Here is a 14844-nt window from a genome sequence, read left to right as displayed (position 1 = left end):
GGACGCCAAGAAGACGCGAAGAAGACGATAAGAAGAAGAAGAAGGAGAAAAAAAAGAAGGAGGAATAAAGAAAAAGAAGTAGAAGAAGAAGAAGGAGGAATAAAGAAGTAGAAGAAGAAGGAGGAATAAAGAAGTAGAAGAAGAAGAAGAAGGAGGAATAAAGTAGAAGAAGAAGAAGAGGAAAAAGAAAGAGAAAATGTCGAAGGAGGAACAAGAAAAGAAGACCAAACCCTGGAGTGCTTTTGTTTTTTTTACATTTTTGTACGCAAGGAAGAAACGCTCAGTTGGACAGAGGGGACATTTCCCGGGCAAAGTCGTTTTTTGGGTGTTTTTATTTTGTTTTTTGTTTTGGGGGGGGGGGGGGGGGGGGAGATACCAGTCTCTGTGATATATTGCTAGGATAAATCAGAGAGACATAGAGAATATTTCATGACTTGCTGTGTGATATCAGGTTTACACAATTTTGTCAAGGGATTCTATTGATCTGACCGTTAGGGGTGGGGGTTGGGGGGGGGGGGGGAAGAGTAGTTATAGGTGTTCTGGCAAATTCCTGGCGAATTGGAGGAATCTGAAGAATCTGGGGAATCAACTGTACCTTCGTCCAGACGGATACGTCACAATTTGCTCGAAAACGTATGGTTATTCATTGAATCAAAGTGAGTGAAGGCGCTTCAGGGCGCTGGTTCTCTCCGGTTTTGGAAAGAAAAGTATTCAAGCTGCGCCGCCTGGCGGCAAGATAGTTGCACCACCCTATGTGACACGGCTGCTTAGTGATAAGCATAACGCACACAAACGAAGTAAGTTCCTCAGGGGAAGTAACTATAAACCGTCGGCAAAGAGTGCGATTTTTGGGCCTATTCTACGACATTTAGTTCAGTTTTGAAATACTTGCCTTTAAAAATTGTATTAAATCCTCCTGCGCAGAAGCATTTTCTGTAACGCAGAATGTTTTGGTATAATTTTGGAAGCCTTATTATTTTTTTGTACATTTTTTAATATATATAAACTTTTTTTTAATAGATATTATCCCTTTAAATATTGAAATGCGAGAGAAAGCGAGCGTTTCTACATTTGACTAAACAACAACAACGAGTCTTTAGTTTTACCCCCTGAGAAGAAACATGAGTAGTTAAATCTTGTGTTAGGAACGTGACCGGAATTGATCGCGACAAAGAACACGTCGTGCATGACTTGATTCCGTGTAACACGAAGCAGGCAAAGCGGTAGGGACATCCTTCACTTTACGCACTTGATGCATCGATGTATCAATATTGTAGAGGTTAAACACGACAGAATGCTCGGTGCGGAAACGAGACAAAGATGACTGCCGGTGTAACGTCCCGTTTGAGGATACCTGGTAATCCACCAGTTGGTCGTTCTGAAGGGGGGGGGGGGGGGGGCGGGGGGGGGGGGGGGCGGGGGCGGATGGTACATCTGCAGTCTGAGTCAAGAAAAAGTGACGTTATCTTTGTCTCAGTTGCCGATTGAGTATTCCGTCGTTTTCCCCGCAACATCTATAGAAGGCGGTTCAAGTTGAGGCACTTTCCTTGCACCAACTCATCAGCGAACTCTTCTTAAAGCTGTGGTCTATTTATGACTATCCCGGGCTACGAGTTTGAAAAGAGAGGGCTGAAAATACCCGAAACCCTATCTGTACGGCGTGTATGACCTTCAGTCAACGCTTGAATTTTGCAGTGGTAACATCCGGTTTGCTCTCACTGAGCTGAGCATACTTGTCAAGAAGTATCGAGCAGAAAAATTAAACGACTTGGCACTCAAGGCCTCGGGGCCTCGAAATGTCGGGGCCAATGTCTTAACCGCTAGGCTAGGCCATTCCACCAGTGTTGTCAAAAATATAAAAAATAATAATTTTATATCATTCTACGCTTGAATTACCATTCATGCGTTGCAAAATCGTAAAAATTGTCATTCAAATTTGCCTTTATTTGCAAACATGTTTCACGGAACCCGTCGCGATATAACCCTTCGTGGTTGAAAACGACGTTAAACACCAAATAAAGAAAGAAAGAAAGTTTCACGGAATCGCAGTACATGTTTACACCGTCATGCTACACGACATTCGCGCCATGCAAATAACTGCGATATCTCTATTTACAACATGCAAGAAAAATGACAAGAACAGTAATTGAATCTCTCCAAAGCTCTGTGCACTTGAAAACAGATATCAAAGAAAAAGTTATACATGTATTCACTTCTGAACAGTGGGCGGATAGAGATAAATCATGCTGCTAGTGCTTCAATAATAACATAACATGAGTTCATATCAATGTTTTCCCGTCTTTTTTTTCAATTGGCGCAGTAGCCTAGTGGTTAAGACATCAGACACGAAGTCTCGAGGTCGTGAGTACGAATCTTCGCCGGGGCGTTTATTTTTTCCCCTTGATCTCTCTTGAAGATAAAATATGATCAATCTTGAGAGAGCAAACCGGATGTTATCTCTGCAAAATTCAAGCGTTGACTGAAGCTCTCAAGGTCATACACGCCGAAAAGGTGGGGTTTTGGATAGCGTTTGCTGTACAGAATTCTGTACATGATTTTCATCCCTTATTTTCAACTTCGTAGCCCCGGAGAGTCATAAATAGACCACAGCTTTAAGGGCAGAATATACTTGCGCAGTTTCAGCGTCACAGACGACGCACTGCATATTATTGATGCTGCGATAGGGATTATGACGAGTACTTGGCCTGTATTCCTTTCATGCAACGTGTAGCGGGCTGGGATAATTTGCAGTGCGTCGTCGGTCCTGCTGAAGTTACTTAAATGTGAGCGGAGCCCCTTAGGACATAACTATGGACGCACAGCACTGTCAGTGTAGGGAGGGCACTCGACTCAGTTTTCGTTTCACTGCAGGTGAACGAAGACTTGCGCTATTGTTGTTTGAAGCAGAATCGGCGAAGTGATTCTGAATGGTTGTTCAAAGTGGAATGATCTTCTTATCCCGCGTAAAAAGCCTGCAGAGATCTCCGGTGGTGTACGCGATGCTTGACATAAAACCGAACGTTTCTTTGATCAAGGCAAAACGAATACGTAAATTTGAAAGAGGGTTAAAAACGCCAGGAAACGGTTTCCATAAAGGATTAAATTGTGCTGGGCATTACATTTCCATAGGAGTTCAACGGATCAGATTGATTCTTAACGGTAAAGCCCCTGTTATCTGGCAGAGTCAGTTGTGTAGAATTCGAAACAGCTTTGCCAACAATTGTTTCCCTTCTGGAACGATAACAAGCATTTTGTGTTATAGCGGCAGGTTCATTCTTTGCTTATTGCACAGGCTCTTGACAATGGCGGCGGGAGGGGGTGGGGGCTCGATCTAGCACTTGCTTAAAGACCCATTCCGCCTCACAGGAGGTTTTCAGAACGATGAAAGCTGTACACGAAAACAGCAATAATAACCTTGTGAAACCGACTCGCAATGGCATTCAACAACATCTATAGTTACAACATAATTCGAGTGGCTATTTAGCACGTGTAAAGCACACACCAACTCTCGTGGTTTATTCAACATCCGAGCCATCGGTGCCCCGTGTGAACCACTTCGATCAGCCGTAGCCTTGAGTCGTGTGCGGTTTCAAAGCGTCTGTAGATCTTCAATAGCATGTTATTTTGTACTTCTGAATCTAAACAACAACAAATAACTGCCAGTGACGCAAACCCACTGGCGATTGATTTCAAAAGAAACGATTTGCAGAATTTCCGTCTGCATGGGCAACGGTAAGATGCAGCTCGTTTTTTTGTGATGGTAGCCCTGCCCGGGCAGTACGTTTTTATGCAGGCGATGCTCAATCTTCACAGGCACGGCAACAAACAGTGTCAAATGTTTGGAAATATCAGTCAAAAGTTCCGTCTTGCGCTGTAACATTGTGAACACCAGTCGACATTGATGAGCGAGAATATTCAGATACATAGCAGAGCGAGAAGTAATCACGTGGAGTTCGTGATTGTGTGAATGTGTGAGTGAGCGAACACGGAAGAGATTTTCCCCTTGCGGTTTTAGGGCAGTCTTGCCTGAGCTATGAGAGAGAGCACACGGAATAAAGAATGAGAACGAGCTGACAGCGTCAACGTCTTATATGTCTGTGTATACATGTATCGCCGTCTTTACATGGTGTCAGAAGAGTGGGATACGAACTCTACGCAGCAAGAATGGCGTCATCCATGCAGAATCCAAACATAAACTGGGACTCCAGAAACCTGCAGGAAGAATGGCGAAAATTCAAACAGCACGCAGAACTTATGTTTGCTGGACCCCTACACAAGTCGGCGGAACCCGAAAAGTGCGCCTACCTCCTCATTTGGACAGGAGAAAGGGGAAGAGAAATCTACAACACCTGGAGCTTATCGGACGAGGAGAGCAAGCAACTACAGGTACTATATAAGAAATTTGAACAACACACCACTCCAAAAAAGAACACGCTCTTCGCCCGATATCTCTTCCTGAATAGAAAGCAACAGACTGGCGAATCCTTCGAGACGTTCATCACAGACATCCGCACACTCGTCAAAGACTCACACCGGTGACACTGTGACGGTTCCCCTACGCTTTGTGTCCGGTGCCCTGACCCTTTGTGTTCGGTTCCCACTCGGTTCCCACACGCCAAAATTCGCGGACAAAACATCCATTTATGGTAGTATTACGCAATGTTGCTCTCTGAGAATGGTCTTGTTAGATCTGTGAGTGTTTACACTACATGCCTAGGTGCTGTTGGATTGAAGGTTTTTGATATTTTAGCCGTTATTAGGTAGAATGCCTTCCACTTTACTGCAAAACTGCATAATTCGTAGCATCGGCAAGAAATATCCTACCAAAAAATGCCTGCTTGGAACTGTCGTTGGTCCAGCAAAAAGTTCAACATGTCTGTAGCAGACAGCCCAAGTTTCAAGATTGTAGGGCCATCCAAACAGCCGTAATAATAAAAACAACAAAAGTAGTCAGTGAAATTGGCTGTGTTCGGTCCCCACACACTTTTGTGACGTAGGCGTGACGGTTCCCATAATTCATTGTGTCGGTCCCCACTTTCTGTGTCGGACCCCACTTTCGACCTAATTTCTCTGTGACGGACCCCACAACCAGCCTATTTTGTGTCGGTCCCCACACCTTCTTGGATTTATGACTTGCCGGTTACTTGTATCATTGTATTCATTGAATCTAATTGTCTCGGAGTTATTTTTCAGCAAAAACCGGCAAGGCAGCACCTTTTGTGATACCAAGTAAGTCAGATGACATCAGTATGTGTGTGTATGTGTGTGTGTGAGAGAGAGAGAGAGAGAGAGAGAGAGAGAGAGAGAGAGAGAGAGAGAGAGAGAGAGAGAGAGAGAGAGAGAGAGACTAACTTTATTAGTTTATGCCACAAATAATATATAACATTATTTATCTCTGGGACGGTTCCCAGTATACCAGCAAATTATGTGTTGATCCACCCACACCTTCTTGAACTGGCCTTCCCAATATCTACTCTTAGTCTTAAGGCCTTGGAGATATGCAATTTGGCACATTTTTAAAATAAAAGATCCACCTGTCGTATGTGAGATTCAGTTTTCAGAGCAAAATGCTGCCCAGGGACTTCTAGTGGTGATTGAAAAAAAAAAAAGAGTACTTGCCTGTGTCAAGTATGTGTCTTTATCCACGCTTGTTGTAAGAGGCAACTTTTCCCAGCTCCTTGTGTTCATGACTGCTTTCTCTTAAAATTAATTACTTTATGACAGTCAGAATACAATGGAACAAGGCTACATAAACCCTGACAGCCTACGACAACGGCCCGACTAAGGCTCAACACCGCGCCAATAAATTCAGCATTGGGCCAATGTTGGGCCATGATTGCTCCGTTTTCGTAGGCTATCAGGGTCAAAGATACATATTGGTAAACTAGTAAAATACATGTTCAGCATCATCAGCAATACCACAAAAGGATTAAAACAAGAAATTCCTCCGATAGGAACTACACCCCCGTCAAAGGGAAATAACCTTCTCAGTTGGTGGCAGTGAGAATGGTTATTTCCCTTTGACCAACGGGGGTGTCCGTCTATACCAGGCCTTGTATAATTTTAATCCACCAATAACTCCCTAACCGTGTGTTTGACTGGTCCCAATTTTTGTAAGGACCGTCTCAGGAATGTATAGAACCTGTTCACCAAGTTTGGTGACGATCGGTCCTTTCATTCTTGAGATCTACTTGCGAACACAAACACATCGAGTGAAACCTATACACACCCCTATACCGGGGGTGTAAAAATCCTATTAGCTGTATGTCAGCGGCACAATGCAACCAGAACCAGCGTTTATGTGGAGTGATCGGGTGCTGGTCACTACCGCGAGCGTCACTACCGCGAGTACCACTACCGCGTCTCACACTAAAGTTGTGTTTCCGTACCCGCGATAGCGTTTTTCCAGCGGTGCGACGAAAATCAAGCACATAGAAAATGACCAGGAGTGTTTCCACACGCGCGACGCGTTAGCAGCGCGACAAGCGGCAAGCGACGCGATTTTGTTGAAAGGGTCCTGGAGCGATTTTTTTGCGTTGTCGCGCGGCAACGCGGGAGTTTACAGATTTTACCGCATGTTTAAAACGCAAGTACGGAAACACGTCACGCGTTTGCGCGCGTTTTCTTTTGTCGCTGCCGCTGTCGCGGGTACGGAAACAGAACTTACCGCGAGTACGACACTACCGCGAGTACGACACTACCGCGAGTATAACACTACCGCGTGTCACACTACCGCGAGTATAACATTACCGCGTGTCATTTTATGACTTCCATGGCTGAAGGCAAAGGTTGAAATGTTTCCTTGAAATATAAAACAAAAAGGCCTGGTCTGTTCTCTGAACACTAATTCAATGTTTGTCATGCTAACCAAGAACTCAAAACGATCAGAACACACTATCAGACTACATATCCCATGACCTCCCTTCTTTGTCTCTGTTACTTCAGTATGGGTATATATGTTGTATTTTTATAGCTCAATAAATACATCATGGACTCAAAAAAATATATGATAGTGCAGATTCCGATTTGGGCGAAGAACTACTCTGCTCCCGACCTTTGACCTCGCGCCGAACAATGTGACACATTTGTATGAAGTTCCAAAATCGTATTGCACGGCTCAGAAAACCATATCAGTTGCACGCAAAAATGAATCTCAGAACTGATCTGATGTATGAGATGCAATAAGCAAACGTTTCTTTCATTATGAAAGCAATGCAGGTCGAAAAAAACGAACATTCAACTTACAAGATAACCAGATGCTAGCGAACCAAAACAAAAACACGAGTACCCTCCCCTTGCTTCGTTAGCAGACGACTTTTGAGAATCTGTCAGACCGTCCTTACCTGGCACGGTTGGGCTTCGCTATCATCAGCTGTTTCACGTGTTTTGCGAGCAAGTCTACTCTTTTGCCTGGCTCTGCAGTAAGTCCACATTGGCGATGAAGGTATCCGAGAACTTAACATGTGTGTATTTTTCCGTAATCCAGTCATATTCCTTCAAAATGCAATCAATCGGCGGTGACAGACGTGTCAGTCGCGTTTTCCTCATACCCATACCAGTTTAAGTTCATCCATGCAAACACACTCGCAAAACGTAGATACATTTCAAATAGGGAGCAAATGGTTAAATCTAAACCTACATATTTGTTCCCTAAAATTTGCTTCTCTGTCAATAAGCCTAATTACACACGTTCGAGAAAAACAACGTGGAATCGATTCTGAATCGAGTAAGCCAAATGGGTCCCAAACCCGTTTTGCCCGTTCTGCCGACCTGAAACGCAAAAAAAAAAAAGAATTGTGCGCTTCAACTAAAGTTAATTTCTATACGACTTCATTACTTTCTTGCATCTTATGAACCTTTACTTAAAGCTTTTAAATGGTCTGAAAGTAGTGTTACCGCGTACTTATCGATGCACTCATTCGTTTTATTTTTTCAGCGACGGTCACTTAGTTTAAGGTTGCAAAAGGGCTAAGTCTCGCTGGCACCACAGTTTTACAGTCCACAGATCGCAACAGTGCCGCTAGTAGTCTACACTTTGTGTTTGATGGTAGAATGGGATATACAGATTACAACACTCGTGGTTTTTTATATGGCTTGTATTTCAGTCAAGACCCAGCGGGAATATCAATCGAGAGCCACTCGCCAAAGGCTCGTGTCTCCCGATGATATTCATCCGCTGGGTCTTGACTGAAATACAAGCCATATAAAAAACCACTCGTGTTGTAACCTATACATATAGAATGGGTTGCTTCCAATCAAAGCCGTTAGAACACAAACTCACAAGAAGTAAGTTTGCATGCGTTCTCTCTACGGTTATGGTACTCGCGGTTGTGGTACGCGCGGTAGTGTGACACGCGGCAGTGTTATACTCGCGGTAGTGTCGTACTCGCGGTAGTGTGACACGCGGTAGTGTTACACGCGGTAGTGTCGTACTCGCCGTAGTGTGACACGCGGTAGTGACGCTCGCGGTAGTGTCGCATAACCGGAGTGATCTGGAAAGGTGTCAATCTCTCTCTCTCTCTCTCTCACTCTCTCTCTCTCTCTCTCTCTCTCTCTCTCTCCTTCTCTCTCCCTCTCTCTCACATACACACACACACACACACACACACACACACACACACACACACATACTGATGTCATCTGACTTACTTGGTATCACAAAAGGTGCTGCCTTGCCGGTTTTTGCTGAAAAATAACTCCGAGACAATTAGATTCAATGAATACAATGATACAAGTAACCGGCAAGTCATAAATCCAAGAAGGTGTGGGGACCGACACAAAATAGGCTGGTTGTGGGGTCCGTCACAGAGAAATTAGGTCGAAAGTGGGGTCCGACACAGAAAGTGGGGACCGACACAATGAATTATGGGAACCGTCACGCCTACGTCACAAAAGTGTGTGGGGACCGAACACAGCCAATTTCACTGACTACTTTTGTTGTTTTTATTATTACGGCTGTTTGGATGGCCCTACAATCTTGAAACTTGGGCTGTCTGCTACAGACATGTTGAACTTTTTGCTGGACCAACGACAGTTCCAAGCAGGCATTTTTTGGTAGGATATTTCTTGCCGATGCTACGAATTATGCAGTTTTGCAGTAAAGTGGAAGGCATTCTACCTAATAACGGCTAAAATATCAAAAACCTTCAATCCAACAGCACCTAGGCATGTAGTGTAAACACTCACAGATCTAACAAGACCATTCTCAGAGAGCAACATTGCGTAATACTACCATAAATGGATGTTTTGTCCGCGAATTTTGGCGTGTGGGAACCGAGTGGGAACCGAACACAAAGGGTCAGGGCACCGGACACAAAGCGTAGGGGAACCGTCACAGTGTCACCGGTGTGAGACTGCTCTTATAAAGACGCCGACGAAATGGTTCGTGACCGAATAGTATGCGGTATAACCTCCCAAGAAATACGAGAAAAGCTACTTCAAAGTGGAGACCAGCTGACCATGGAAAAAGACATAGAAATCGTCGTCACCCACGAAGCAACGAAACAGCAGCTGGCGACAATGCTGACAGAAGGGACGATAGAAGTCATCAAGAAACGACGTTTCGATAGCAGCTCAAGAGACAGACGTCCACCACCAAGACAGAACAACGACGAATACGACTGCAACAATTGCGGCCAGAGACACGGACGGAGAGCATGTCCAGCCTACGGAAAACGCTGCAGTAACTCTACCAAACCCAACCACTTCGCCAAAGTATGTCGCTCACGAAGACCTACGAAGACGGTCCACGACATCGAAGAACACGACGAAGAAGACGACTCTTTCCTGAATATTGACGTCATCGCCATCGGCAAAGACCACCCAGACACTGCGTACGCCAACATAACCCTGGACACCGGCGACGTTCTACGTTTCAAAGTCGACACCGGGGCTCAAGCAAACGTCATCCCCTACCAGATTTACAAGCGCATGTTGGTGCAGCCCCACTCAAACAAGGAAAGACCAGCCTCTACGGGTATGCGGGTCAGCGTATTGACGTCAAGGGAATCATGCAGATCAAATGTTCCTACAAGGATCGGAAATACCAAGGCACGTTCTACGTCGCTGAGACAACCGGCCACTCTCAGCCTGTCCTCGGACTCCAGGCGTCCCTCCAGCTACAGATCATCAAGATGATATTGACTGTCACCAACCCCGAAATGACCCACGAATCTATCCTCAAAGAATACAGTCACCTTTTCAACGATGGCCTGGGCAACCTGGACGGAGAAGTCACTATCCACCTGCACGAAAACGCCACCCCCGTGGTACATCCCCCCAGGCGCATACCTCACGCACTACGAGATCGTCTGAAAGAAGAGATCGACGCCATGGAAGCAGCTGGAGTGATTGCCAAAGTCACCCAACCTACAGACTGGGTCAACTCTCTCGTTGTCGTCGAAAAGCCTAACGGGAAACTGCGCATCTGCCTGGACCCAATCAGGCCGTGAAGAGACCACACTACGCAATGCCGACGCTTGAAGACGCACTCGCCAAAATTCCCGGCGCCAAATATTTCAGCAAATTGGACGCGAAAGCAGGATACTGGCAGATGTCCCTCTCGGCCGAGTCATCATACCTTACCACCTTTAACTCGCCCTTCGGCAGATACCGTTTTTTGCGCGTTCCGTTCGGGTTGGTCAGCTCCCAAGACGAATTCCAGCGCAAGGTCGACGAGACGTTTGAAAACATCCCGGGACTCGTGGGGCTGGTCGACGACATTCTCATCGCCGGCCGAACAAAAAGAAGAACACGACAAGACCCTCAAGGCGGCACTGGACAGAGCTACAGAAAAACACATGAAGCTCAATCCCGATAAACTGACTATCTGCGTGCAAGAAATCGAATATTTCGGCCACGTCATCTCATCAGAAGGAGTCAAGCCAGACCCAGCAAAGGTAAAGGCCATAGTCAACATGAAACCGCCAGTAGACAAGAAAGAACTGGAGACCATGCTGGGCATGGTGACCTACTTGGCCAAGTTCGCACCGCACCTTGCTGATATTACGAAGCCACTCAGAGACATGCTGAAAGAAGACAGCGATTTCGTATGGGACTGCCAACAACAAGCAGCCTGGGACAAGATAAAATCCATTTTGGCAAGCCAACCAGTACTCGCGCTGTACGACCCAACCAAGAAGATTGTCCTGCAAGTCGACGCCAGCAAGTACGGCCTGGGAGCGGCGATCTTTCAAGACCACAAGCCCATCGCCTATGCCTCCAAATCCCTCAACAAGACCGAAGTCAACTACGCCCAAATAGAAAAGGAGCTATACGCCATCGTCTTCGGTTGCGAGCGTTTCCATCAGTACATATACGGGCAAGAGATCCTCGTACAGTCCGATCATAAACCGCTAGAGACGATCATGAAGAAACCGCTTGCATCAGCGCCCCCCCGTCTTCAAAGAATGCTCTTGAGATTGCAGAAGTACAGCATCAAGGTCATCCACGTGCCAGGGAAACAGATCCCAGTCGCCGACACGCTCTCCAGGAAATTCCTGCCAGCAGAACCCGATGACGTCACGGAAGACCTTGACGCACAGATACACTGCATCGTGAAGAACCTCCCGGTCAGCGACGAAAAGATGGCCCGGATCAAGAAAGCCACGGCAGAAGACCAGAGTCTCGTCACCGTGAAGTCCTACATCCACAATGGCTGGCCAGACACGCGTCAACAATGCCACAAGCACGCCCTAGACGTATGGAGCTTTCGAGACGAACTGTCCGTCATCGACGGCATGATCCTAAAAGGAGAAAGAATATTCGTTCCTACTGCACTGCGTCCCCAAATGCTGACAAAGATACACTCTAGCCACCTCGGGGTAGAAAAATGCCTCCAACGAGCGCGGCAAATACTCTTCTGGCCGAGAATGGCGGCCGACATACAACACACCGTAGCCAACTGCACCGTCTGCAACGAGAGGCAAAACAGCAACTGCAAAGAGCCGATGCTACCTCACGACATCCCCACACGACCCTGGCAGAAGCTGGCTTCAGACCTCTTAACCTGGGACGGCAAGGACTATCTGGTCACGGTAGATTTCTACAGCCGCTACTTTGAGATCGACGAGATGGCCAACACCACGTCAGCTGCAGTCATCAGAAAACTGTCAACACACTTCAGCAGACACGGCATCCCAGAAACCTTGGTCAGCGACAACGGCCCCCAGTTCGCGTCCGATGACTTCGCCCAGTTTGCCGCTACCTGGGACTTTAACCACGTTACCTCTAGTCCCAGATATGCCCAGTCCAATGGCCTGGCCGAAAAGACAGTACAGACAGTAAAAAACATCATGGACAAGGCCAAAGCCAGCAAGAGTTCCGCTCTGCTATGCATCCTCGAGTACCGCAATACACCAGTAGACGGCCTAGCGTCACCGGCCCAGCTATTGATGGGTCGTCAGCTCCGGTCCGTCCTGCCAGCGACCGCGAGCCAGCTGCAGCCCAAGACAATTAACCCGCAGGTCGTCACGGCCCGACGTCAGCAGCGCCAGGCAGGCCAGAAGAAATACTACGATCGTTCCAGCCGACCGCTTCCCTCGCTAAAGACTGGAGATGAAGTCTTCGTTCAGCTGACCCCAGATGACAACTGGAGACCGGCCCGAGTCACCGCACCCGCCAAGACGCCACGATCGTACCATGTGCGAACTGACGATGGCCGCATGTTCCGTCGCAACCGGCGTTTCATCCAAAAACAGCCAAGTCAGAACAAGACGTTCATGCCTGAGGTGGTCCAACAAGGGGAACCCAAGCCACAAGCCGCAGCCCAGGGACCTGGATTGGACCCAAACACCACCAGGTACGGGAGACCCGTGAGACGCCCACAGCGACTGAATTACATACAAAGCTTCATTCAAGAAAAATAAGCTGTCTGTCATGAACTTATTTCATCTACAAGAAGAAAGACAGTAATTACAGTATTATTTGAGCTTTCACTTGGCGTCTGTGCGTGCATGAGAGAGGACCTATTGAGTAGAGAAAATTATATTATGAGCAAGGAATTGCATTGACTGCCAATTACTATATTAACTTGCATTCAAACAATTAGGAATACATGTAGACGTTTTTTGTATTTGTTTATCATTATTGTTTAATATTATGACAAGGGAGATGTAACATTGTGAACACCAGTCGACATTGATGAGCGAGAATATTCCTATACATAGCAGAGCGAGAAGTAATCACGTGGAGTTCGTGATTGTGTGAATGTGTGAGTGAGCGAACACGGAAGAGATTTTCCCCTTGCGGTTTTAGGGCAGTCTTGCCTGAGCTATGAGAGAGAGCACACGGAATAAAGAATGAGAACGAGCTGACAGCGTCAACGTCTTATATGTCTGTGTATACATGTATCGTCGTCTTTACATGCGCCATAACGAGGCTTGATTTTAACATTAGGTCTTCGCCGCGAAATAAATCCCTAGAAAAAAGTCTAATTTTGCACGCAGAGCAGTCAGGATGTCCACAAGCAGTAAGCGTTCACATGAAAGTATGTTTGCAATGTATGTACATCTTGGGGGGCTGGGTGGGTCTTTAAATGAGAAACTGGCGGTTTACGGGAAGCGGAGGTTGCCTTTAAAAATAGTAGAATCAGCTAGAGCACACGGCTTACCCAACCCCATTGTGTCTGTGGCTCATTGCTTCATGGTTATTTGTGTAAGGTCGTGGTCATGGATATAGTTGGAGGTCAAGGTAATGGATTTCTCTTTTCAGGTGCGAGCAGACCCAAGAAGATGGACTTCTGCTGCACTACTACAGTTGCCGGTCTGGCCTCTTCGCTCTTGTGGTTGGTCAGTTTCGTTGTCACGTGATTGATTTACATGGCGAGGGGCAGGGTAGGGAGTTGTGTCTTAAATGAGAGAGAGAGAGAGAGAGAGAGAGAGAGAGAGAGAGAGAGACAGCGAGACAGAGAGAGTAAGAGAGAGAGGGAGAGAGAGAGAGAGAGAGAGTAAGACAGAGACAGAGAGAGCGAGAGAGAGAAAGAGAAAGAGAGAGTGTTAGTGAGAGAGAGACAGAGATGACAAGAGAAAGAGATAGAGAGCGAGAGAGAGAGAGAGAGATAGCGAGAGAGAGAGAGAGAGAGGGAGAGAGAGAGAGAGAGACGGAGGGAGGGAGGGACGGACGGACGGACGGACGGACAGGGAGAAGGGGTGCGTGTTAACCGGGAGTTTAAGACTTCACAAAAAGAAGAACATTCAACAACATCGTTTTATCTACATTTTCGTGTTTGTTACCAGGTTTGATTCGGGCAGCCGGCCGAGAAATTTTCGGCCACACAGTAGTTCTGACCAGACTTCACACAGTCAAGGAGGACCTGGGAGCAGGCAAAAGTCAGGAGCATACCGTCTTCAGAGTACATTTCCCGGACCTCTGCGCCATCCCTTCGGTGCCCAGCCCTCCCTGCTCTCCCTTAGACCGTCTTCAATCCCCTTATCAGTCACTCACTCAAGCCACGCCCCTCGCCCCGCTTGTTGTCCAATCGCTGTCCCCGGAGCTTCGATGTGATGCAGTGGGCGGAGCCAATGGAAGAGAGATTCTTTCTGGTGGTGAAGAAGATCATGTGTTTGAGTCTCCGGATCTGTCAGCGGCTCTTCCGAACATCAAGCAGGTATGCGGGCATACAGACAGGCTGACAGACTGACCGACCGATAAACAGACAGACAGACAGACTGACCGACATTAAGACTGCAAGACAGTTCGAAGGGACGAAGATTGATTCGGACAAACAGACAACAAAATAATTTCTATCACATATGACTAAAATAGGATCCTAAATCCGATTGTTCATATGTTATTTACACAAGACACCAGAGGCAGTCGGGAATGCATCCTCCTGCCTTTCACCTG

At 46.7% G+C, this 14844-nt stretch overlaps 1 protein-coding gene across 1 annotated transcript in view; it reads left to right on the top strand.

The window, feature by feature from the left end:
- The first annotated feature begins 10916 nt into the window (after nucleotides 1-10916).
- LOC138965548 (uncharacterized) overlaps nucleotides 10917-14844 on the top strand; it is a 12324-nt gene continuing 8396 nt past the window's right edge. Inside the window, exons 1-3 of the mRNA XM_070337732.1 lie at nucleotides 10917-12799; nucleotides 13711-13787; nucleotides 14235-14605. Coding sequence (XP_070193833.1) covers nucleotides 10917-12799; nucleotides 13711-13787; nucleotides 14235-14605 — 2331 coding nt within the window. The remainder of the gene's footprint in view (nucleotides 12800-13710; nucleotides 13788-14234; nucleotides 14606-14844) is intronic.

Source organism: Littorina saxatilis, linkage group LG4 (assembly GCF_037325665.1).
Source record: "Littorina saxatilis isolate snail1 linkage group LG4, US_GU_Lsax_2.0, whole genome shotgun sequence".
Lineage (NCBI taxonomy): Eukaryota > Metazoa > Mollusca > Gastropoda > Littorinimorpha > Littorinidae > Littorina > Littorina saxatilis.
The sequence above is the reverse complement of the archived record's forward strand: the minus strand, read 5'-3'. Positions and strand labels throughout refer to the sequence as shown.